Source organism: Phaenicophaeus curvirostris, chromosome 9 (assembly GCF_032191515.1).
Source record: "Phaenicophaeus curvirostris isolate KB17595 chromosome 9, BPBGC_Pcur_1.0, whole genome shotgun sequence".
In the NCBI taxonomy this organism is placed as follows: Eukaryota; Metazoa; Chordata; class Aves; order Cuculiformes; family Cuculidae; genus Phaenicophaeus; species Phaenicophaeus curvirostris.
In genome coordinates this window covers 687,973-713,303 of record NC_091400.1, presented here as the reverse complement: position 1 = coordinate 713,303, position 25,331 = coordinate 687,973, and the positions used below count along the sequence as shown (strand labels likewise).

At 43.8% G+C, this 25,331-nt stretch overlaps 1 protein-coding gene across 3 annotated transcripts in view; it reads left to right on the top strand.

The window, feature by feature from the left end:
• SH3PXD2A (SH3 and PX domains 2A) overlaps window positions 1–25,331 on the top strand; it is a 244,838-nt gene that overhangs the window by 97,448 nt on the left and 122,059 nt on the right. For all 3 annotated transcript variants that reach the window (XM_069864088.1, XM_069864089.1, XM_069864087.1), the window contains exon 5: window positions 6,100–6,191. In XM_069864088.1, the coding sequence (XP_069720189.1) occupies window positions 6,100–6,191 (92 nt within the window). The remainder of the gene's footprint in view (window positions 1–6,099; window positions 6,192–25,331) is intronic.

Below are 25,331 nucleotides of genomic sequence, written 5' to 3'. Positions count from 1 at the left end.
ACTGACCTTCAGCAGGGGCAGGACTTCAACTCCGGGGCTTAGCAGAGGCTTAAGATTCAGAAATGCTTTCTTGCTACCTTCACTGAAGGTTGCCACTTACAAGGTTTCTGGGAACATCACCTTCATTAACCTTTCAATAATCTTTCCATCCCAATATGAAGTTAACCTGGAATGACAGAAAGGTGTGAGTGAGGAACAGAAACTTAAGTGATGAGTCTGAACCAGAGTAGCTTCACTTCACCAGCCTAAGCCACACGAGGGTCTCTCTCCATTCAGCTGTAACCACAAAGGAGGCCTGAGTTGTTGTCTTAGCTCTGATGCTAACTTGTAGAAAGCTGAAGTGAAATGCAATGAATTGTCCCTTGGCGTAAGAAGGGAAAAATGACTTTTTTTGCTTACAAGGTAATATTACTACCGTTTCCTATTCTGTGGGTGCATGTGTGTTTTAGCCTGACTTGAAAGTGGAATTATGTTCACCCCTTTATAAGAGTTAGTTGTTTTCTGCGCTTATTCCCCTAACCAGTGGATGTTTTGGCTCTTTAGAGAATTGTATAGAGCTGCAGAACAAGAGCATATTTTTCACAAGTTCAGTCCTGCTTCTATTAAAAAAGTGCTTATGTCTCAACGCTAGTGCTAAAATGGGTAGGCAGACAACATGCTTAATTCTGAAAAATTTAGACAATTATGCTGGAATGATGTGGGTGAATTTGGTAGCGAAAATTTGACGTGGGATAATTTAATGAATAAATGAGACAATAGGTCTTTGTCCGATGGAATCTGTGAGGAAGCAGAAGAGCGAGGTATGTTCAGATGCAAAGTCTTTGATAATTTTTTCACCAGATGAAGGTTCTCCATCCATTTTCCTACTGTGGAAAGACAAAGCACAAACGGGCCCTGGCAAATGAGTGCTGCAACTGTTTGACCATTTGCTGTTTTGGTTTTTACAGCCTGTCTCTGACAGAGCGTGGTGATTTGCATGGCTGAGAAGCAGGTCTGACTTCTGCTGTTGGGCTGTGTTGTGGTTCCTGCGCCTGGCATAGGAGCAGGAGCTGTCTGAGAGTCTGTGGGGAGACTTCACAGTAAGGGGAGGTCTGCAAAATGTTCTGTATCAGAGGCGTGAACCCTCTGCACCCTGCTTGGAATTGCTTTAGAGTGGTTTGGGGCCATCTGGGCTCATTGGACCCGGCTTTCTTGATTTTTTTAGGAGTTTTTACTAGTGTGAAAGAGCAACTTCATAGCCTTGCCCTGCCAGGGGCATTTTATTTATTAAGCTTTTGATCTCCTAAACACACCGCTGGTGTATGGTTGTCCAGTGTATACCATCCTGTGATCAAGAAGGACCTCTCAGATCAGTGGTTCACAAAACCATCACTCTCTCCTTACGCAGACCAGCATTTGCAGATTTGCATCTCTCTATGTCTTGGTCTTAATTAAGGGAAACATCTTTGTGCAGGGGAGCTCTTAAGATGTGAAGACTCATTGTCATAAACATTCGTATGAATCTGTCCTAGACCTTCGCGGTGTGCTGACTGGTGGTGTGTTTAAGTAGAAGCTTATGAGCTTTTCTATAGTGAGGCTTGAGTACCCGAATGCACAACACCTAATTAGAAATTATATGAGCAAGTCACATCAGTGCCAGGAAATATTGGTCATTCTTTTTTAATATTCACAATTTGAAAGACCATACATCCAAATTATAATTGCTTCCCTCTTGGTCTCTCAGTCCTGCCTCTCTTCCAAGATTTAATTCTTAAACCTGTCAAGACAGATACACAGATGTTTGTCTCTATCCATTGTACAACTAAGCTAGGGCTGATTGAAGATGGAATAATAATTCATCCTGTTCAAGAATAAAAGAGTTTAAGTGAAAAACTTTAAAACTTTATCCATAATTTTTAAGTCTACTTTTCAGAATTCTGATGCATTTAGATCAGCTGCAGTAATGAGTTAATTATTTGTGACACTTCTCTCAGCACCTGGAATAGAGCCTCACTTTCCATTGCCTTATGGTCTTTCCATGCCAGAGGCCCAGAACTATGTCCCAGTTTCTTCCAAAACTCTGCACCCTCTTTTCCTTCTCCCCACAGTGTTTAATTTATTCCTACATCTACCCCCCTTCTCCGATGTGAGTCACTGCTTCATCCACCTCTCTGTCTGACTGTCAGTGTTTGCCATCCAACCGCCACGATTCAGCACTTTGGGTTCAAGCTTGAAGTTACTTGAGGCTTTCAACAAAACAGAAACTAAAAGTGCTTTCATGCAGGTGAAAAAAATCTTTTTCTCTGAATTATATGAAATTAACTGTTTTAATTGCACCTTCCCCTCTGGCTGGACTCGTGGCCATTCCCAAACATCTGGCACTAATGATTAACGATAATTAAAGGATATTTAATATGAAAAGTCAGGGAGTCATAACCATGTGGTACTGTCAGCTGGCTCTGTACTCTGCTGAGCTGGGATTGACCCCACTGAACATTAAGGATCTAGAAGCTGTGTATCTGAGCTGCCTCAATGGGCTGTGGGGAGAGACAGGCAGTGATTCACCCCACGCAGAGCTAGACGTCCGTGCTGGGACAGGCAGAGCAGCCCCTGAAGGCACTGGTCTTTCTCTAGCAATTATACAAGTGGATAGACAAGTGTGACCCGTTTCCCATTTTAAACGCATAAAGTTCAGTGGGGTGAACATCCTGTGTGTATACGCGGACTCTGCACAAGCACTGTATAGATCTATGTACATGTTCTTTATAAATGTATGCACATAAATGCCACATCCAGCACTCAGTGCATATTTTCAAGTACCTGACTGGATGTTTTTACGTGTACGTAAAGAGCTGGCCGGCCCCAGCACTGCGGGCTGCTTGCTCTTCCTTGCCTAGTGTTACAGCTTTTCAATAGCTTTTCAAATTAGTCATTCTGTGAGAGTGTCTGAAACCTGTAAAGCAGAGAGACAGACATTGTTACAGGCTGAAATAACACATATCTCCAAAGGAGCATGTGAGGTCTGAGCAGCACGTCCGCCTTCGCATGCAGAGCAAGGAAACATGATATTACTCATAACAGTGATTGTGCAAGGCTGCATTCTGTTCGCTGGAGCTTTTTATCTCTCACCTTTCCTGTGCAAGTTCCTTACTGTTTCTGGGTGCTTACTATTTGTAGCTGTGTGCATTTACCTCTGATTTCACATGCTAGGAATAATGTCACTTCCTTGTCCATTCCATCCTTTCACCATGTGTTTTTCCTCTTTTTTTATACCCTTCTTTCCTTGACCCTGCCGTCCTTCCTTCAGGCTCTTGCAGCTCTGCCCTGGAACCATCTTGCTGGAAATGCCAGGAACTCGCAGTTTCCCTTGCAGAGTGACAGCAGTGCCCCTCATCTCCTTAATGTTCTTTTTGTTCAGACTTTGCTTGCTCCGGGGTGGATGTTGTACATTTGCTGGAGAGACCTTAGTTTCTCAAAACAGTGTTGTTGCTCCCTACTGCTGTCCAAAATCAATAGACCAATTCTGCCTGGTTTTAAACCCTCATTTGCACTTTCTTACCTGTTCTTAGTGGTTCTTACCACTTCTTTGGGTTGTGTTCCTCAATAAAAACAAGTAAAAATTGACTGGCAGCAGACTTTACACCTGAGCTCCCTGAAAAACATGCAATGGCAAGTTACCACTGGGTGGATTTCATTCCACCTCTGTGCACAAGGCTGAAAATTAAAGCACTTTGGGAGGTGATTCAGAAGCAGGAGATCCAGCCCTGCCCCAGGGCTTCTGTGTCCATGGGGTGGGAAAGTGGATGGCTGGGTGTGGCAACAGCTTCAGCTAATTTTCATCCACTGTCTGCGAAAGCTTGGAGTCACAGAGATGTTTTCCTGTTATCCCCTTGACCCAGTGGGACCACAATACCCCTGGAGATTTCCAGACAGGGCATCACTGATTCAGGGGGCTCAGATTTCCTAAAGCGTCCTGTGAGTTAGAAACACAAATCTCCACTCTCCAGACTGGTAAAATCCATGCTTCTCCATCATTGAAAACCCACTCTATGCTCCAGCTCGGTATCGACATCTGTAGCCTGGTGTTTGGGCAGGACTAACATCTGTAGGGACTTGTAGGGAGGCACTGTATCTTTGAGAAGGTGTCTGATGTCCAGGAACTCCTGTGATAGGTACAACTTAGGTATCTGTGTTTCTCTAATAATGATATGTATCATTTGCAGCGCTTGCTCTTGCGCCATTGACTGCACAAGATCAAGCCTTTTGAGATTTCAAAACACACTCTGGTTATTAAATGCTGGTAAGGCATTTCCCTTTTTCCTCTGACATACCCTAACAGTTACTATTCCCCAGCAGTTCTCAGCTTCCCAGGGTTAGTCTTGATTTGCCAACTGGATGCATGTGTTTGTATCTACTAGGAGTTTACTAGGATGACGAGATTGAGCGGGTAGTGGTGGGAACCAGGGCATCATTCATTCAAATTAAAGTCCTGTCTGTTATGTTTCATCCTGTGTTAGTGCAGTAACCAGCAGTGGTCTGTACACATGCCCTGGCACTTCGTTTCCAGGATTCGGAATCTGATGCTGCTTCCTTATTGCAAGATATCTTTTTCTGCTCTGTAGTGCAGTTGTATATGACCGAAAGCCAGAGCCTCATTCTTCATGGACCTACTGATATCCAGTGGATTTTTCTTGTGTTTTTATAACATCCCTCAACCAGGGAAAAGAGAGATGTGTGTCTGGAAGCACTTAGTTTTGGATTTCAGGCCACCTCAAAACAAGTCCCCATCATCTAATATTGGAGACCTGCAGTTTCAGAGCAAGGTTGTTTCATTTTTCAGCTGTTTTCCTTCGCATCCCCAGGCAGGAGTGGTCTTGGAAACAAAACTGGCCACTTCTAAAGCTTGGTAAAAACAGCCGTGGGGGTAACCACCTGCCCTGCCCTGTCCTGCTTTCATACTTTGGCTGCGCCGTTTGGCGTGTCTGACCAAGATCAATCAGGAGTCTCGTAGGTTAGTATAACCAGTTCACTCTAATACACCTTCATTTAGCTCTGGTGCAGTTTTCATTTGGTTTTCAAGATTGTTTGTCCTACTTTTAACTAGTAAAAGAGCCAGACAGTCTCATTTTGTCAAACAGGTTTACAACACCTCTAAGAAGCTTGGTCTATATTTAACTTGTGGCCTTTTTTCAATGTAACCTAGCACAGGAGGAGATCACCTCCAGTCTCTTTTCCTCTCCTGCTAGGTATTTTTGGAGGCAATCTCAGAGCTGCGTCACTTGGAGCTGCTGTTGTGGGCTGGGGATGTCTCTTTGGCCTCTTTGGGTACCATCAAGCTTTAGAGTCTGAACAGCAAATTCATAGTGTGTTTCTGCTGTGCATACTTGTCTCTATGGTTTGAAGTCTTACTTTCCAGTACACTTCATACATACTGTAGTTTCCTCCTAGGCTTTACTGTATGGTTCCAAAACTATTGCTGAATGTGACAATCCCTGCATACCTGCGCCTTGCCGATTGCATAGACACTGTTAGCCAGGATGTGCTGTGAAACCTTCTACTTAATTTCCTGTTCATTTAGGAGAAAATTGTTGTTTGGTTTGTTGTTTTATTGGAATTCTTTTAACAAATTCTGCTTTTTCTGTTGACAGTGCTTTATGGAAAGCTTTACGGCACACGTTAATCTGTTGTATTAGTGGGTGTTTAGTTTGTAGATTTTCACTGCTTGAATTTGTGTGCATCAACATAAAGCCCATAAGCCCTGACCGCATTGTTTGAGGTGCTGTGCAAACATGTCGCAGAGATTGTCCCAGTCACAGAGCACTTTTCTACTCAGTGTTATGGTTTTGTACACATGGACCAAATTCTGCTCTTGTACACATGGCAAAAAAATTACATTACCATTGCTTGTCTCAATTCATTGCATCCTACTTCACATTTGCAGTCAAAACATGCACTTTCCTTTCTTCTCATGTAAGTAGCCAGGCATGTTGCTTTCTTTTTGTATTCCCTTCTGCCTACCAGGATCATTGTGCCTCCTCTTGCCTGGTTGTTTAGATGTTTGAGCACGTGTTTTGAACTTGACTTTGCTAAGTGCTTCTCCCTCCTTGTTTTGTTTTGCAGGCGCTGGTTCGGCTTCCTCCTCACATTTCACAGTGTGATGAAGTCTTCAGGTTTTTTGAGGCTCGCCCAGAAGACCTTAACCCTCCAAAAGAGTAAGTGCTGTGATGGATTTCCAGTGCTCCTCAGTTCATTTTGATTAGCTGAAAGGAAAAGGCTATTTGGTTTTATTGCTGCTGTAGGTATGGGAACAGATTTTGTAGCTTTCACACGCTACCTAGAAAATGTCTAGTAATTACATAGAATCCACATTGTGTGTGTGTGTGTGTAGGTCAGAGAAGTCAAGTAACCCTCACACACAATTTTCAGTCACCCTCCTCCCAGCTTTGCATTGTTTCTTGCTGATGGTTCTAATGAAGGAACCTCCCCTGACTTGTGGGTTTTACCTGGTAATTATCACCAGGGAGTCATTTAGTTCCCAAAAGCATTGGCTCAGGAGCAGGGGGAAATCCTGCCAGTAAGCGTTTGGCTCATAACTGCCAGCTGCTTCTTTAAATGTACTCCTGCCCAGAGATACTTAATTATCTGAAAGGAGCAAGATTGTGGTCCAGATCCAAAATTGTCTCTGGAGAGTCTATTCTTTCAAAGCAGGAAGCCAAGAAAAGGCTGGGAAAAGAGTTCCCATTGAACACAAAACAGAATCGTAGCCTTTACCTTGGAGCAGGCAGGCTGATTCATGCTGATGCAGTCAGAGTTCAGAGGACTAATTTATCCAGGGAAGGCGTTGGCAGGAGGGTATTTACACGCAGCCATGCTGCCTTGCCTGATATTTCCTTTCCTCTTTCACTCTGAACAGGATATGTTTTATTGTGTTCCACAAGGAGATTTTTACTTGGTTCCGTTGTATTTTGTGCTGCTTTGTTGCAAAGTTTGAAACTTAATTGAAGTCTATGTTACTATAATTTGCTTTCTCCCATGTTTGTGCAACCTGTTGGGTATGGGGAAAGGGTGATAAAGCTTTTGGGTTTTGAGCACTGCAGTGCACGCTAACCTGTAGTTAGTGGAAAGACTTGTGTTGGCTTCAGCTGTCTGTTCCCATGCTGGTGTAGGGGAAAGTCTGGCCGTTTAATTCCTCAAACTTTGTTTCTTACTTTTTGGAGTGTTTTTTGAATGGGAAAAAGAGCAATTTTAAAATCAGAGCTCTGGAAAAAGAGCTGCTTTTCTTTTTTTTCTCACCAGTCTTGTTTTAGAAGAATGTCTGGGTGAATAAATACAGCTGCATGTTCATTGTGAAACATATTGCGAACTTGGAAACCATTGTAGCAGGATATGCCTACGCTCTGAGACCTGCTGACCTGGTTTCCATTTAGGCTCTGTAAGAAGGTTTGCAAAGGTTGCTTGGTCCCACAACTCCCCTCTGATGCAAGGAAACATCCCTATATACGAGGCAGAAACAGGCACCCAGAAAAGGAGTGAAGTCCCCAGCATTCTGGGAGAGTTTGCCTGGAAGATCTCAAATGGACTTTGGGGGTCTGCTTTAAATGCTGCTAAACACTCCAGTCTGCTTTCTGTATTGACATAGACCCTCTGAGTAAAACAGAGTCAGGATTGGATCTCCTGTAAGGTACGGAGTGGGGATGATAATGGCACTAGCCATTATGGTTTTCTTGCTCTTTTCCATCCTAGAAAGCTTCCTATTCAACAGCCTTGCAGCAATTTTCAAGTTATCTATTCACTCCCCCCTAGAAAAACAAAAAAGACTAAATTTTCTCAGCCCAAGCCTTGAATCTTATTCCAATCTAGTAATAAGTGTGATTTATTTCCCTGGAAAACGTAGAGCAATAACCTTATTAAATCTCACTTCACTAATGTCTGCAAGACATTAATCTAGCTGGGTTTAAACAAATCGTACCTCGTCTTCTGTAAGCAAACACATCTTAGGGAAGGTGTCTAAGGTTTCTGCTGGGAGCGCTTCACAAAAGATGTATTGTTGAAACTGAAGATTAGTCTCTACAAAAAGATGATGTAAAAGCCAACAGAAACATCTTAGTGTTTTTCTTCTGTGAACTGGGCGGGGGGAGGGAGGAGATCTGGGGCTCACAGGACCACTGAGTAGGGTCTAGGGGAAGGACACCTCCAGGGCAATTCTCAGCCTCAGCAGTCATTGCAGGAAGGAGCACTATCACTCAGAGAAAAACTCAATTTATTCCCTCATTTTGCTACTCTGCCCAGCCCCTCCAGAAACAATGAGCCAGTGGTGCTCAAGCTCTATGAACTCAGTCTTCCCTGAAGCTCGTGGTCCATCATTCATGTCACTGGGGATGGTATGGGTGCAGCCTGGTGGTGGCATCTAGAATACCCTTATTATTTTATGGGTTTGTTCAGCTGCTTTTTTAGTCCTCAGTGCAGAAGTGGTGATATACCAGCCTAGACATGGCATTTGACTGTCTGGGTTAAAGCAGAGCTAATACTGCCAAGTGAGTGACTCGGCCACCAAGGGATGGCTTCATGTCTTTCTTCTGTACACAGTGAGTTAGTCTTTAATTTTGTAACCCCTGCTCAGTTTTTCTGCAGCAGCTCAGCCTCATCAGACAAAGCCTGACCTAGAGTTTACTAAAATAATTTTTAGGAGTGTAGCCTTAATCCCGTGGGCATTTGTGTTGTCGAACCCAGAGAGTCCATTGAGTTATTGCTTGTCAACAGAGAAGTGACTGAGCCAGAAAAGCATGGAAAGCTTAAACTTCAACGGAAGAGTCACAAAGAAGTGTGGTTTACCTCCCAGCTGGAATGTGCAGAGTTATCCATGCCTTTAATTGCTGAGCCATGACTCGCAATGATGCATGTGCAGTAACTCATGTACAACTGCAATAACTCAGCTGTGAAGCTGTACCTTTCCCTTCTGTTCCTGTTGTCCTAAAAGAAACCAACATTTCCCTGTAGTCCCTTAGGCACTTTTACAAATGCGTTCTCGGCTTCTTCCTTATAACTCTTCATCTGCTCTACCCTTGCCTCCTTTCTGCCTCAGCGGACTGTCCTCTCCGGGTTGTGCCGTGTTTGGCTCGCAGGCTGCTCCCCGCAGAGTCATTTCCTACTGCTGCTGCGCTCCGATCGCCTGCAGTGCCGAGCCACACGCAATCCAGTTATAATAAAAGATGGGCTTTCCCCACACTGTTATAATCCAACCAATTTGTTCAACTGGATTCGCAGCTCAGGTTTTCTGTTTCCTGCTTTGGTGATGCTCCAGGCTTTCAAGTTGCGTGACGACAGGCAGGAGGATATTCCATTCAGCCACATTAAACCTCTTCTGTGTCCAGCAGCCTACAGGCAGATAGCTGGAGAGATGTCACAAGAAATCATAGTATCTGAATTGGCTGACAGTCTCCTCTGACTCTGCTCCTGCCAGCAGAGCTAGTTCCAGGTCTGACAGCTCCCAGCAGCAGGTTTCCTTCATGGGAGAGACCATAGGAGGATGCTAAATCCCTCCATGGAATAGTCTGGAGGCTTTCTTGGACCTTTTCATGTGGGGAAAGCCTGTCCTAAGCAAGGGAGCCGTCACACTTCGGAGCACAGGTACACAAGGCAGGGTTTGGAGCTCCAGTGCTGGTGTTCCCTGAGCAGCCACTTCTGCTGCTCTCACTCCATTCTGCTGATTAGCTGCAGAGAAAGCAAATTTCAGACTATCAGCTCTGGTACAGGTGGCAGTTTTTGACTTACCTAGGTTTGTAATATGTGGAAATCTAGTGTCTGGGCAAGCACGTGTGTATAGGCAAGTGGCAGGGCTTGTGTCTCTTACAATGCCCTGTAAGGACCAGATCCTGCATCGCTGTGGGAAAAGATGCTGTAAGGTAAGAAGGAAGTGCATTTTCAGTTTGCCATTATTTTAAGTTAAAACACCCTTTCACGGAAAGCCATTCATTTACTGGATACTTCTGTTAATAATTATAATTACTGATAACTAAGCCAGAGTTGGATTAATTTCAGACTTCTACTGGGGATTTAAATTCAAGGCTGAGGTCAGGCCAGGGCTCATAGTCAACAAACAAAATCTCAGAAACCATTTTTTTAATGACTCTTTTTTACTAGAAATAACAGAAATACTCAAAGAGTGGGATTAATCAATTAGATATTGCATATGGTCCACTGCTTTTAGAATTTTTTTTTACAGTTAGGCTCAGGCCACTCATGTGAGAGTTTGCTTTTTCTTTTTGGGTTTAGATCCAGTCTAAAAAGCAGATGAAGAGCCAAGGATTCAGTTCCCTGTGCAGAAATGCATGCAGGCTCAAATGAGATTTCTGTTTAAATCACCTGTAATAATATAAACAACAGAATGGAAAGCAGTGTTCAGTATCTGAGAATCGTACAGGGATTTTCAAACAATATAAAAATCCAGGAAAATAAGGGAAATTATTTAGTACATGATATAGAAAATAGACTTCATACTGAGGATACCTTTGCTGAAAAGCAGGAACGCACTATTGTAGTCTGTAGCTATGAACTTTACTGATCATATCTCTGTTCTGAAGGGAAGAAAAAATTAATATTTTCAAAGAATGACTTAATCACCTTCCCTTAGATTTAGGTAGCTAAGGATGCAATAAGCTGTTAGGGCTGAGTTTGCCAAGAGCCTTGCTTGGCTGCTCCAGCTGTCAGTGATGTCAGTGGGATCAGGTACCACAGCTCTTTGAGCATCTGAGTTAGGTAGAGCACCTGTGATTAGTTTTTTCAAAGGTGCCTGCTCTAGGGCTGTATTTATGTAGAAATATTTGGCCTCAGCACCTAAATTTGTTGTGAAAATGTTTTTTTTCAGCTTCTAGATGGCAGAAGTGCTTTCCAGTTTCTTCCCCGTAGTGTGTGACTGTAATAGATACGTGGCTGAGAGGTCAGGGAGCTTTGTGCCCCAGGAACAGAGGAGGAGAGTGTGGCTGATTCCTGGTTGTGCCCCCTCTGACCCGGAGAGCGAGAGCTCAGTCACTGGGGCTTGGCTGTTGTCAGATGGAGCTCCAGATACCTGACAGCGTATGCTGCCTTTCATCTATCTGTATTACCATGATTTTGAGAAGGTCTTACTTGAAGATTGTTATCTTAAATAAACTAAGCTGATGTAGGGATGGAGAAGTCTCTAGGAAGAGAAAAAAAAAAAAGGAAATAACAGATGCATTACTTGTCCTCTTCTTTAGTTTCACATGAGACTTTCTCTTTTGTTTGCAACATGTAAATGATTTGGGCTTGAATATCAAATGGAGAATATTGAAATTTACTATTGGCTGCAGCATCAGTGATACCAGCAAATAATTCCTGAGAGATTTGAATCTTTTTGCTAATCGTCCAGAAAATGAAAAAAGAAATTATATGTAGATAAAGATCAAGCAATAAACCTCAGGGAAAACAGAAAGCACATTAAATGAAATATGTTCAGCAACCACATAAAAAAAGATGTAGGAGAATGGCAGCTGGAATAGCGTACATCACTGCTATTACTATACAGCAAGAGCTTTTATTCCTTGCCTTGAACATAACATTTGGGTTTGCTTCCACTTTGTTGGTCTGACTGCGAAAGGCCACAGGGAGACGAGCAAAGATAGTTTAATGCACTGACATTTGGCACGGGCGTCCAAACGTACAGAAATAGCTTTTCCCTGGTTTGGTTACGAGTGTACTGCAGGGTTTAAAAGTGGCATGTTGTCCCAGGATGGGTTAAGAATAACCAGCCTTATCGGAAATCCATCAGAAAGTGACTGAGATCAGAGCCTTGCCGACGCGCTGCTGCTTCAGCACTGGGCTCGGACCCTGCCTTGCTGGGGCTAAACACGAGGGTAGGGTCAGTGCTACTAAAACTTTACTGTTTGTGAGCACAAAGTCATATTTTTTTTGCTTTGTAGGAGAGCTGGGACTGAGGAGGTGTTTTGAAAATCAGAGATGTTGCCTCTAGAAAAACTAAATGCCAGCCCTGTTGGCTCGAGGGCCTTTTTCCTGTCCAGGAATTTATGTTCCTATCCTAAAGGAACAATCACTGCTGGTCACTTGCCAGTGCCTATTTTGTAGATTAGAAAGTAATAGTTTGCTCGATGTTTAACTTAACCCATGCGATTCCTCCCTTCTGGAGAAGATAGGCTTAATGGTTAATGCAGGGATCTGGGAAATCTGCTCCTTACTGTCTCATTGATTTATTCAGTGCTGCTAGAAGGACTCTCACATCTCCTGGCTGCATCTGCAGCAGGATTGCAGGTGTACAGTCTCAGAGGTTTGCCAAGAGGATTTGATTCTGGTAAAAAAAACCCATTCCTTCCATAATGTAATTTTAGAAATGACCGGTTAGAAAAACACTTTATTTTTAAAATCATCAGTCAATATTGGAAGAAACATTACATCTGAAATCTGTCAGCAAAACTTGTTCTCCCTGTGTTTCTATATGCAAAAGCAGTTAGAGAGCCAGAAGAGCAATTCTATTTATCTGGCAGTCAGCAAAACTTGGTCTAATGAGGCAGGATTCAAGCAGAACCAAGGTAACTGGATTCAGAGGTTATCAAGCTTGTTGTGAAGATTTGGAGCACCCATCTTCTGTGAGCCCTCACTCCTAAAAATGTTTGGCTCAGTTCCACAGGATCTTTTGAAAGTCTCTGTTTAAAAACTGGTGATGCTTGGTTTGACGACCCAGAATGGAGGCAGCCCATAGGGTTGAATTGCCTGTGCTGATAAACACAAAAGAGATCTTTAAGTCCAAACACAAATGTCTGTTCCTGCTGTGCTTTGTGGATAAGCCTGGAACTGATGAGAGGAAGAGGGATGGGGACTTCCTCTTCTTGTCTGGATTTCTTGTTCTGGTGAGTCTTTGCTAGCAGGTTAGTTGCAGGCAGTGTGTTATCTGTCACCGCTGACTCGTGACCTGCCAGCAGGAGATGGGCTGGAGTTTTCTTTTCATTAACATGACAGAGTTGAATATAGCCTGTCTTGTCCTCTGCGTGTCATGTCTCTGGAAAACAAGAATAGCTGGCTTGTGTTACAAATATAATTATACCATGGAGAAGAATCCAGCTTGTCATTGCTATGACTATATTTAATATGGCCACACTATTGTTTAATGAAGATCTTTTTCCACTCTGAAGAGGAGGGCACTAGGGACAGACGTGTTCAATGGGATGTTTGCTGCCAGGGTGATAAATTATTCCCCAGCAGTGCCTGGGGTCAGATGGGACTCTTTGATGCTCTGCACTACCTATTGTTCATCACTGTGTAATTTTGACATTGCTTATCTGGACAGTCCCTTTATTTTTAATGCTGTTGAGGATCAGTAGCCTCACTGGCTATAAAACGAACAGTTTTATCATGTACACATACCTAATCCAATTCTGTATGTGGTTCCTAACAGGCTGGGGGCAATGTAAGACATCTCGTTACATTTGATAAGGTTTTATCAGGCAGTGCTATATGCTACAAGGAGAGGCATTACTTTAAAATGTGTTTTAATGCTGTTCGCTACAGGCCAGGTGTAGCTGACATCTCACATTTATTTAAGGTGGAACATTTTGGTCTAAACACTGGGAAGCAGAGGTGATGCTCCTCGGTGAACAAGATTTGGAACTCGGAGAGTCTCTGGTGCCACCCTTAGCATCCAGCACTTACCACAGAAGAGAGAGGAGGAAGCATTAGCAATCCAAGAGTACTGAATAACAGGCAAAGTGAGTCAGGTCCCTCTGGAGAGCCACCGCCTTCTGCTTTGGGTTAGGAGGAGAGCTGGGCTTCCTTACTGGCTTGGCTGTGTTATAACAGCGCATTAGACAATTATTGTTTGGTGCACCTGGCTTCACCTCTTCACCCCTTGCACCAAAGGATCGGTGCTGGGAATCCATTTCATTATCTACACAAAGCTTGATGTTCGTGTCCACCCAGTTTTGCATTCAGATCCCAGTGCTCTTACTGTTTAAAATCTTGCTTGTAGCAAGCCTGGTAAGGAAAAAAAAATATTTGCAGCAACAGGGAACCGTCTCCTGGAGTGCTGCACACATCCGAGATGATCTGTTTTGCTCTGTCCTTCTGTCTTTTGAGGATCAAGGTGCCTTCTTTAAGTCTTTAAAATCACCAGACCTCAAGTGACTCTGACTATAGGAGACAAGGTGATCTATTGGTAGATTCATTTCCACCCTTTCCATCTTCTTGACTGGTCTGCAGCTGACTGGCTTTCATGCGCTGTTCCCGAAAACACAAGCACAGGATCAAATAACGACATGTTTTGACTCCAAACTCTGGAGTGACTTATCATGTTATCAAAGCTTTTGATTTAATTGAAATTTCACAGATAACCCTAGACCTGCTTTTAAGTGCAGACTCAAGTGCCAGTGGGAATTCAATTAAACCACCAGCACTCCCAGCCCCCACTGCTTTAATGCTTGCATTTTGTTTGGGAGTTCACGGAAGGGATTTGCTACTGCTTATCTCTGGCTAGAGCTTCAAATATACCTTATGTCTTTGGGTCACTTTTTTTTCCCAGTTATGCCACAGTTTGATTGGAATGACCCTGCTGACAGTAATGGACTATTTGAGATTTATGTGGATGTAAGGATTGCAGAATTTGTTGTGTTAAAGCAGAATTCATGCCTTGTTTCCATTCACATCTCTTGAAACAATTGGCCTAAGCTCAGGGAAGATGTTCATTTAAAAAGACCTTGGATATATTCAGAGTAGAGGATCAACTGTGGCTTTGCAGTGCTTTAGTCTAATCTAATAAATGCTGGTTATTTGCTGGATTCTTGCAAGCTGTATATGCTTCCCCAGCTCCAAGGAGTTTTAATAGCCACTCCAGTAATGCTGACTGCAGTGCACTGTGGTGAACCTCAGAACACTGTATATGTCTGATTACATTTGCTTTCAATTACAGTCTTGTGGGTTTGAAAAAATCAGAGCAGTTCAGGCTTATTTGGGAACCACCGCAAAAATCACTAGTAACCTGAGATACCTCATACTTGAAAATCTAAAGGAAGAAAATGTTGAATGTTGGAAGCCAAAAATTGTCTTTTTTGCTTTATGAGAAGAGACCTATTGCAATAACTGTGAGGTTAGGACGGCAGGGGCACCATATCTAACAGATAAAACTTTTCCTTTCCCATCCAAGTGTGCTGGGAATGAAGTGTGAATGACTCATACCAGAGACAGCATTCATCAGAGACTTGAAGCTGACCCTGGTTCACTAGTGAATTAGCAATGTTACCATCTTTGCTGCTCCCTGTTGGATGGATCTCAGTCCTTTTTCTCATGTTTAGAACATTCACCTCTCTTGATAGGGGAGCTGTGAGTTCCTGAGGATGTCAAGATTATATTAATCTTATTTCCAAAAAAATGCAGTATTTGGTGGAGATGTTGGTTATCCTCTAAATCTGGCTAAAAAATGAACATTGTTTTAATGAAAATGTTTTACCAGAAATGAACCACTTGGTTCCTGTTGAAACAAGGTCCCAAACCTCAGAATTTCCATAGTTTTCATCAGCCCTACTGAGCAGCAGGATGGCTGTAGTCTGAGCAGACATCCAGCAGAAAGTTTTGTAGGTGACCCCTTCTATAGTGGCATTCAGGTTGGGACTTGATCCATTGCCTACTCAAAATGACTTGCTCTTCCAGTGGGCAGCTCTGGGAGAGCATCATTCATGTGGCTGATCTCTTTCTCCCCTGCCAGCATCTGGTAAGCAAAGAAAGGGCTTATGAATGCATTGAAGAGCAAGGCCTGGTGCAACAATTGCTTTCAGTATTATAAATATTTGCCAGAAGAAAAAGGAGCGGGGAGGGTTTCACTGTGAAGAAGCCCGGCCACAGCACTGTGACACCAGCAATGGTGCAGTACATTTTCACTCTGGAATGATTTCAACTATTCTGAATTTAGGACCAGAAGGTTTGGTGCAAGGCTGTCATCAACACCTTGAAAATACATGCGAATGCAGACTGAGTAACTGAGGTAGCTTTTCCTCTGTAGTGGGGACCCATACATGTAGAATCATAGAATCACCAGGTTGGAAGAGACCCACCGGATCATTGAGTCCAACCATTCCCATCAATCACTAACCCATGTCCCTCAGCACCTCGTCCACCCGTCCCTTAAACCCCTCCAGGGAAGGTGACTCAACCCCCTCCCTGGGCAGCCTCTGCCAGTGCCCAATGACCCTTTCTGTGAAAAACTTTTTCCTAATGTTCAGCCTAAACCTCCCCTAGCAGAGCTTGAGGAGCTTGAGACCATTTCCTCTTGTCCTGTCCCCTGTCCCTTGGGAGAAGAGCCCAGCTCCCTCCTCTCCACAACCTCCTTTTCCTGTTGCCAGTGCTCTACATTTCTTCCTACAGGGTGGGACATTTTAGCAATACAGCTCTCAAATATGAGGAAGCATGTGGGTAACAACACTGAGCACTCTCCTAGCTGTGGTCCCAATAAGGTTCCACAGCTTGCACATAATCTCTGTAGTTCCTGCAGCTGGTAACCTGGATGCTGAGGAATCTTGCTGGGTCTGAACGACTTCCTCCACATCCATACATATCTTTATAGTGAAGCCAAGGTTGCTGGAGAAGGCTGCAAGAGTCATTCACATCCCTTTAAACTCTTCCAGCAAGAGGTCAGTGGAAAAGTATCGTATTGTTTGCCAGGTTGTCTCAATGCACAAAGCAGGGCTCTGTTGGACACGCACGAACAATGTTCGTGATGCATCAGTGTCATCCCCTGGGGGGAGGAGGAACCCCCTGGCAGCTGAATCGCACGGTCCACCCCAGCTAATGCGATGCTCTTCTTGCCAGGTCTGACAAATAAGCTTCTGTTAATCTTTATTGTTGTTATTTTCATGCTCATCTGTGTTTTTGGGAGGGGGTTGTTTTACAGTTGCTTAGCTGAGGGATGGCAGGGTGCCCCACGCTCGCTAGTGAGTGGATTCTGAAGGTGAGCTGGGACTTGAAGAGGAGGCAGGCATTCGTCAGAATCCCTTGAATCCCTGCAATAAAGGACTATGTTGGAGTGAGTGGTTGCAAGAAGTAGTAGTTCTGCAGAGGAAGGGAGATAAAAAGAGGCTTTCAGTTAGGAGAGAGGATTCCTGCCTTTTCCAGATGTAGCATTTGCATTTGGTGAAGGAGAACTGCCAAAGGGCCAGGCTGATGAAGGATGCTTTGTGGTGCTTCCAGCCTATGAAAAATGCAGTACTCTGAAAGTTAGATGCTTTTAGATTATTAAGCAAGGGATGAAATAGGCATCGTAAGAGGACTCCCTTTCCCCCCTTTTCTTATGGAAGGCCAGTCTCCAGTGCATTATAGAATTACTGCCTTTTTTGTCTGCTTTCTCTTAAGGCTTTTATTAAAATACACTCTTGCCTCAATCATTCAGCATCCTCATAAATCAGAAAATCTTGTCCATGCAGATTTAAGACAAGTGTTTTAAATGTAATTCTTTTGTTGACACGCTTATAAACTCCTGAGCCTTGGTTTAATGCCCAATAAGTCTTTATCCCTGCAAGGATAAATGATGTTTCTGAGAAAAGATTGAATTAATATCAGCAAACAGATAATTTTTTGCTTTAACAAAAAATGTTACTTTCTGCTGTGATTTTATCTATCCTAATATGTGCTCAGAAAATCTCCAATCTTATCTCCATTTTAGATATGTTCACTTCAAATATACTCACATGCTAGGGAGCTGTATGAGTAGAAGATATGACTATTAGTTTAAGAGCGTGTTGATCCAAAATAGAACATTTAACAGTTTGGGTCTCTAATGGTCCTTTGCAAGTTTCCTGAAGAAGTTTTGCCAATCATACTTGCTTCTTCTTTTAAGGCTTTATTTTTGAAACATCAAAGCAAATTCCAGATTTTGAATGAAGCAGGACACAGCGCTGCAGAGACACATGTCAAAAACATTTCACCTCCAGAGTAAGGCAGCTAGATAATATTAAACTTGCTGTCAGCCTCATCCCAAGGATGACCTCCTCCTCCAAACAGTTATGCGCATGGGTAGTTTTTTACACAGTGAACAGCTGTATTGAATTCAACTGGAGCACACGTGCACCCAAAGTTATTTGTTTGTCTATTCATGTGTATGTTTGTTTGATGGGAATGGAAAATTCTCGACCAGGCTGGGATATAAAACAGGTTCTTTCATCAGTTACCTCCTCTGCAAATCACGTTAACTCTTCTCTCTTGCTTGGAGATGGACGTGTATAGAATACACACACACAGACTTCGGGACCAATACAACAGATTTAACTTGAATTAAGTCACCAGGTTTTAAGGGATGAAGTAGGTATCATCTCTTCTTGGAGACTCCTAAACAGAGACGTTGCACAGCAAAACCAGCAGAGTGTCTCAACTAGCTGAGCATTTAGGACTTTTATATAGCAAATAATTTGTGTGTGCCCTGAATGCTCTTTTTGTGCATATATTTTTTTTTTCTAATATCCCATAAAGAAGACAGAAAAGGGCTTGAGAGGCATTGTGTATGTATCTTCATCTGTGTCTTTGAGGGGATCTTTTAATTGGCAGAGCACCAATACAGCCTCCATAAGGCCATGCAGGGTATCTGAGACAGTGCAATAAGAATAAGGCTATGCAGAATACCTTTCTGTGGCTGTACTTGCTGTGAAAGCCTGTCAGATACCAGTTTCACTGTGGTTTGTTCACTTCTGCTAGTGCTTACTCCGCGATCAAAGGATATTCAGCCATCAAACAGGCTTTGGTAGGTCTCACTCCAGGATAAAGGAATAGCTCATTGTAAGCTGTCTGGGGTGTGTTGTAGGCAATTGACTTATTGTCTCCTATTTTACATACATTTTACTAGACATTTTAAAATTGTGCTTTCTGATTTATTTCTTCCATCACTTTCTCTCTTTCCTCTCTTTTCATCCCCAAATCCACATAAGAGATAACAGAGGGATGATGAGTGTCCTGGACACAGATGAAATCCTGAGGTTTAGGATAACTGTGACCTTGCTGTTGCCTGATTGCTGGATTTGCTACTAGCATCAACCACAGTCAGGACAAGCGAGTCTGGGGCCATAATAAAAAGGGGAAACAGCAAACCCTGTGCCACGCGTGTATTATGCTTGGGACAAGGGTCTACCCTTACCTGTGTTAGTGGCCCTGGTAACTAATTCTCAGCGATATGGGAAAACGTGCTCTTTTGTCCCATTAAAAGCAACTTCTCTTGGAAGTGGCAGGAACCGAATTTGGCAGAAATAAAATCATCGAGGTCTTGTGCTGTTTAATAACCTGTGATTTTTGTAGAAGTTGTCTCTGTGGTCTGCCAAACAGAAATTCATCATCTCTGGCCTGGAGTTACTGGGTAATTAATCTTCCATGGAAGGATAAGGCAGGCTGGGTTTTTGCTTTGCAGGCGTGGAGAGCTATAAGCTAACCCACAGCACTGCTGAACCTTTTCTCTCTCCCCTACTTCTTCATTTTCCCATGACCTTAAGAAAAAAAAAGCCACACTTCATAGGTCTTTTTTTCTTTTTCCTAAATCACACTTTATGGAACACAGTTTTAATACTGTACGGTGCGTGTTTAATGATGTCCATATGGGTTTGTGGGTACAGGAATTAAATACATAACGTTTCACGATGACATAACACGGAAATGCAACTCCCGCAGTGCTGGTGTGTAGGCTGTAAAGGGTTATTAATAAAAATGAAGGTTTTAAATAGAAAACAAGCTTAGCAGCACCGTTTTGGCCTCAGGCCCATCTCTGAGTGATGGAAAAAAAAAGAGGCTGGAATATATGGTCTTTCCTCAATACATGAAAATAAATACATTTTACCACCCTTCCCTGCTAAATGTTTCAGCGAGAAAGCTGCAGACCTGATGCATGGCATCTCTCTTCAATCAGAGCCCGAGCTCAGGGAGGCCTGGAGGGGATATTTCAGCAGGGTGCAGAACACATCAAACAAATACGAAGGGGGAGATTGATGCCTTGGATTATTAAAACAGGGTAAGGCCGCAATGTTTTGATTGGCAAAACCTTTCAACAGTTGGACATTGCTGTTTCAGAAGAGCAAACCGCTCTGTTTGTGGGTGAGCCAGGAAAATAACAACTCACACGGTTTGGGGGAATGACCTCAAGGAAATCCCATCCCATCTTGTAACCAGAGTTGTTGCATCAGTAAGCCAAGGAAATTACATAATGTGCCTATTAGTGTTATAGGCAAACAAAAGCAAGTTTACTCTTCTATATTCAGCCTTGTCATATCTGCAGTTGCCCCAAACCTTTTAAGGCTTCAGAATAAATGATACAGCAGTGGATCGCATGCTGAATCACCCTCTGAAGATGCTGCGTCTGAGACATCTCTCACTGATTTAGCACAAGTTGTTAGTGACGGTAACTGTACGGGCAGCATCAGGACAAATTGAATGTGGCCTTTGTCTGGGCTGGTTCTTTACCCAGTGGTTTTGGTGGAGTTTGAGATGGTCCCAGAGCAAAACACATAGATCTAAATGCACCCAAACTAGCTCCAGAGCCTGTGGCTTGGGATTTTCCATGTTGCAAACATAGCTAAATAACTCGAGGTTATAGTCAATGCTCAACGGCTTCTTTCCACCCACCAGATACTTCAGCAGAGGAGAGCTCAGACCATTGTATGGAATTACAATTCATGCTGAATACATGGCATCACATTTTTTTTCCCACCTGACCATAGCCAACACAGTGAACAGAAATGTGGGAACGTGGGACAAAGTACTCTTCCTGCACACCTGGTCCTGTGCTGCTGTGTTCACTCTTCAGCCTTCTGGCTCAAAAACAAGATTCTCCTCTGAAAATGTGGTAGAAAAACTACTCCCTGCTCATGTTCTGCCAGAGAGATGGTTGGGCTCTGTTGTACAAGGGATTCTTCTGCCCCCTGCTCCCATACTTCGGGCCACCTCAGGCACACCTAAAGCTTTTGGAAAAAAATATTATGTCTGTTTTTCCAAATTTCTCTGTGTTGACAGGTATCAGTTGTTTGCCTTCTGAAACTGGTCTTTTCAAAAATAGGTATTATGTCCCTTTAAACAGCACAAACCACATGCGAATGGGATTATTTTTGTCCCTAGCTGCCTATAATCTATCTTTTTTCTATTTTTTTGGTGAAACCAGAATCTTCCCAGGGATTGTTCCTAATAATAATACTGAATCGTATGGTAGCAGTAATGGCAACAGTAGTGCATTGCCCTTCTGTAGAGGTACCTCACCGTAGACCTCGAGGTACAGCCCCAACATGAACACTCTCTCATCTTGTCTGGGAAATACAGGTTTTATTTTAGAGCTAGGGAAGGAAAAGTATGAAAGTAGCTTTGAAAGGTCATCAGATCTGACTCCTGGAACAGGAGCCACAAGGTCTGAATTTTAGCTTCATACTATGACTCTTGCGTACTTTCTATTATTTGCCTTTGCGAACACCGCTAACGCACCAACATTTTGGCTTGCTGATGTACAACTCCCTGCACCTGCAGGAGTGGGTCAACTTCCATATCAATATTTAGGAAATGCTATACTTTGGAAAAATGCAGCAAAGAAACATTAAATTTGTTTGCCCTAGGTTACAGTGCGGCTGGGATGCAGAACGCCCTTGAATTCTCTGCTTCAACCACGAGTCCCCCAGACCTCCAAATGAACACACCCTCCTCCCTTGCCTGTAAGCGTATGAAGGGGGATCTCTAGCCCAAGATGTCTGTCTTGTTGTCTTCCTATGCTGAACTGTAGTAAATCACCTCATCTAAAGTCACTTGCCTTGAATGAACAGCAGATAGCTGTGCAGGAGAGACACAAAGGCCAGTCCACACATCTTCAGCATGGAAAGCAGGGTGAGCTGTACCTGTGATGTGGATGAAGCATCTACTTTTGTGAACAGACTCTGCCCCATGGTGGTTCTGGAGAGGATTGGTGTGAGTGTGGAGGGAGGGAGGAGGGCTGATGGTTTCCTGGGTCTCCTTCTTCTTCCTCAACCAAATCTCTGTAAGCACTGGAAGCGCAGTGCGCTGTAGAAGAATAAATTGCTCAGGAGTCTACCGTCTGTTTTAGTCCCCAGTACACCAGTCCTTTTCAGTCTGCAGGCTTGGCTCCCTGCGACGCTTGGCCAGATTATTCCATCTGCAGGTTCTTGTCTGGAATTAGCCCTGAGAGTCTCTTGGTGTCCTCTGCTCTCTGCTTCAGCTGCCTGCTCCACCACTTGTCCTGTGTCCCTTACTGAGCCGTTTGCTGGTGGTAGCTTCTGTTGGAGATGCCCCAGCCACATGGGGCTGTTTGCACAGGGAGATTTGGCCGTGACTGTTCAAGCAGTCAGGCAGCTGTGTCGTTTGGAGCTTGAGCAGAGCTTTCCTGGTCCAAGGTACTTTCCCAAGTGGGTGGAAGAGGGTTGTGTCAAAAGTGCATTGTCCTTCCTACAGGCTTTGTTCTCTCCCTGCCTGCCCCATCCTATGTTTCCATCGCTAACTCTTGTGCCTGTTGAGTTGTGAGCTAACACGAGCACATCTGCCTCGGATAGACCTTTAACTGCCTGACCTCTCCCTCAGGAGCTACTAAGACATTCCATTGGTGTGTGCTCCATTAACCACACCATCCTGGCTCTTGCTTCAACACATCTTTTGCTCCCGCAGGACCCTTCCCTATTCTGTGCCTTCTCACTAGAAATGTGTGGTCTTCCTTGCAATTCATACGGTGCAGCAATCCGCCTGGAGAGCCCCTCTGCTGTGGCCACTGAAGACAGACCTTGTCTTATGCAAAGCTGTCCCTGAGTGTGCCCGTGCCAGTGGGTGAGAGAATGTGCCCTTGCATGTAGCTTTTGTTCTCAGTGCACAACCCACCTCCCGGAGCAGCAGAGAAACACAAACAGCCTTCTTTTGCTGTTTAACAAGCAAAGCGGAGCAGTGCTTCTGAGCCAGTTCTTTTAACAACAAGGGCATCTTCGCATCCTGAGCCTCATGTAAGTAAATCTGTCATCACACTTCAGCCTTTCTTTTATATGACTTTATGTAGCAGCTCGTCTTAAACTTATAAAAACATTTTCTGGGAAATAATGTGTGGGAGGTGGGCAACTCCTTCCATGTGTTGCCAGCTAATCTGGAATACTCTCCTTTATCATAACAAATGAGGCAGGTTTCTCAAAAACAGCATCTTGTGCTGTTCTTTTCTCTCTTTCTTTTTGCATTAAGTCTGGTGATGGGGTTCTGCCCTGGATGCATTTTAGAGCACAAAATGTGGAGCCAGGACTCCTGCCTTCTGTCTTGGTTTAGTGTTTGATGGGAATGGTTGGACTCGATGATCCGGTGGGTCTCTTCCAACCTGGTTATTCTGTGATTCTATGAACACTGGGTGCTCATGGCTATACTAAACCCCACTTGTGCAGTATCTTTGTGAACTGGAAGGGGCTGTAGATATACAAAATACTGTGTTTAGCCATAAATGTTATTAAATATAGAGGAAGAAAAAAATATGTCACAACATATACAAGAAACCAGGAAACTGGAATGCTTTCAACTGTTCTTCACCTTGGAAAGAACTTTTACATCCCACCAGTGCCTGGCTGTCCCGCTATCCAAAAGTGCTTTGCTTAAATGAAAGCTCAAGCTTTTGCAGATTCTTCAGACAAAATGTTTTGCGCCCCCTGGGATCCGTCGTCATTTCACACCTTTTCTCTTCTCTTGAGCTGTCACCACCCCCCTCCAGCCTGGTAGGTGGCACAGGAGATATCGCATCGCCCCTGTGGAGGAAAACTAGCACAAAAGTATCTTGGAATCTGGCAAGGCACGGATCTCTTTCTGCAGCAGGGCTCATCTCCCCTTTCATGGAAATTAACTAGCTAAATCTTTTTGTCTTTCCCTTTTTCTCAATTTTACTGTGTGCTCTGGGGTGAAGTTTTGTTGTGCTGCATTTATTTCTCCCTGCCAAGACCTTCTTTATAGCCTTGGTTTTTACTAAGTCTAATCAGACGCAGTGGAAGGCTGTCATATCCCATAGCTCGGGATGGGCTTTGGGAGCTGTTTATCTTTTTTTCCAAGGATAACAGCACATTCATGTGTGTGTTGTATATATGTCTTGGGATACAGAAAAACTTACGGATCTTATTCTGGTGGGTCATGCTGGCAGGTACCCAAACCCCATAAATCTGGTCACTGTGCTTTTCCAAATGTTTATTGTGCTGTTTAAGCTTTTATGGGCTCTTGTGTGTATTACATATGGTCTGAATAAATGTAATGCAGTATTACTGTGCTTAGATGAGATGCATAAGAGCCTCCAAGGGGATCATTAGAGCCAGGGCAGCTGTTGCCGACATTTGGAGATGAATTTCTTGGTTCAGCTTTCCAGGGTTGGTGGCTTCAGCCCCGTTCTGTTGGTTTTTAAATGCCACTTGATCTGAGGTCACAGGGATGGAAATAAGAAGTAAAGAGTTGCAATTCCTTGGATTCAGTCCAGGATTCTAGCAGCAAATCTCCACTTTCTGAAACTCTTAACAGAAAGTGACAGATTTTGCATGTATTTGCTGTATTTCCTTTGTGCTGCAGCAGGCTCTGCTCTGATGCCAGTGGGACTCGGGAGAAGCCTTTAAGGAATCCGTGGATGCAGAGCAGGTCAAAAGTCACCTGTATCACTGTAAGTGAGGAACCACCTACAGACTTGAGTTAACAGCCAAGGCTGCGTTGCTCCTTCAGAGAGATGACAGAGGATACTCCCTGCTTCTCCGAGCCTACAACTCCTCTTTGATCCTGGTCATCAAACATGAGTCAGCTAGACTGAGCCAGCCAGGCTCCAGCCAGTGGGAGCAGAGGGAGAGACAGGCAAATCCAGGACTCGTGTTTGAGGCACGGTGGTGAGAAAACAGTACCCAGCCCAGACAACCTCTCCTTCTCGTGCTGGTTGTAGCCTTGACAGTGTGCAGGGAGTGTGCATGACACTAGGAGGGGCCATGGTCCTGCCACTTCACATCCTTACTCTCTTTTCTTGCAAATGGATTGAGGAAAGAAAAGGCAGAGAAAAATCAGCCAGACTCTAGACAGCACTAACAACCGTAAGAACAGCCAAGCCAAGACCATGGGGCCTTCAGAGAACATCCTGCAGTTCAGCTATGGGCTTTCCTTCAGTTGTCTGACTGGCCTTTTGGTCCAGCCTCTCCTTTTCGTGCCGTCACTTCTCTAACTGCCCCAGAAAAATACAGACTTTCTGTTCAACTTGCAGCCAGCACTGGGTTTGTTCATCTTGGGCTTTCTGCTCCTGCCCTGTTTGGCTATTCAGATTGGAAGTTTTGAGGCAGAGACAAGGAGGATTGTGTTTCTGCAGCAGGCATTCAGGCCCCTGTTTGAGTTGGTTATTAGGGCTG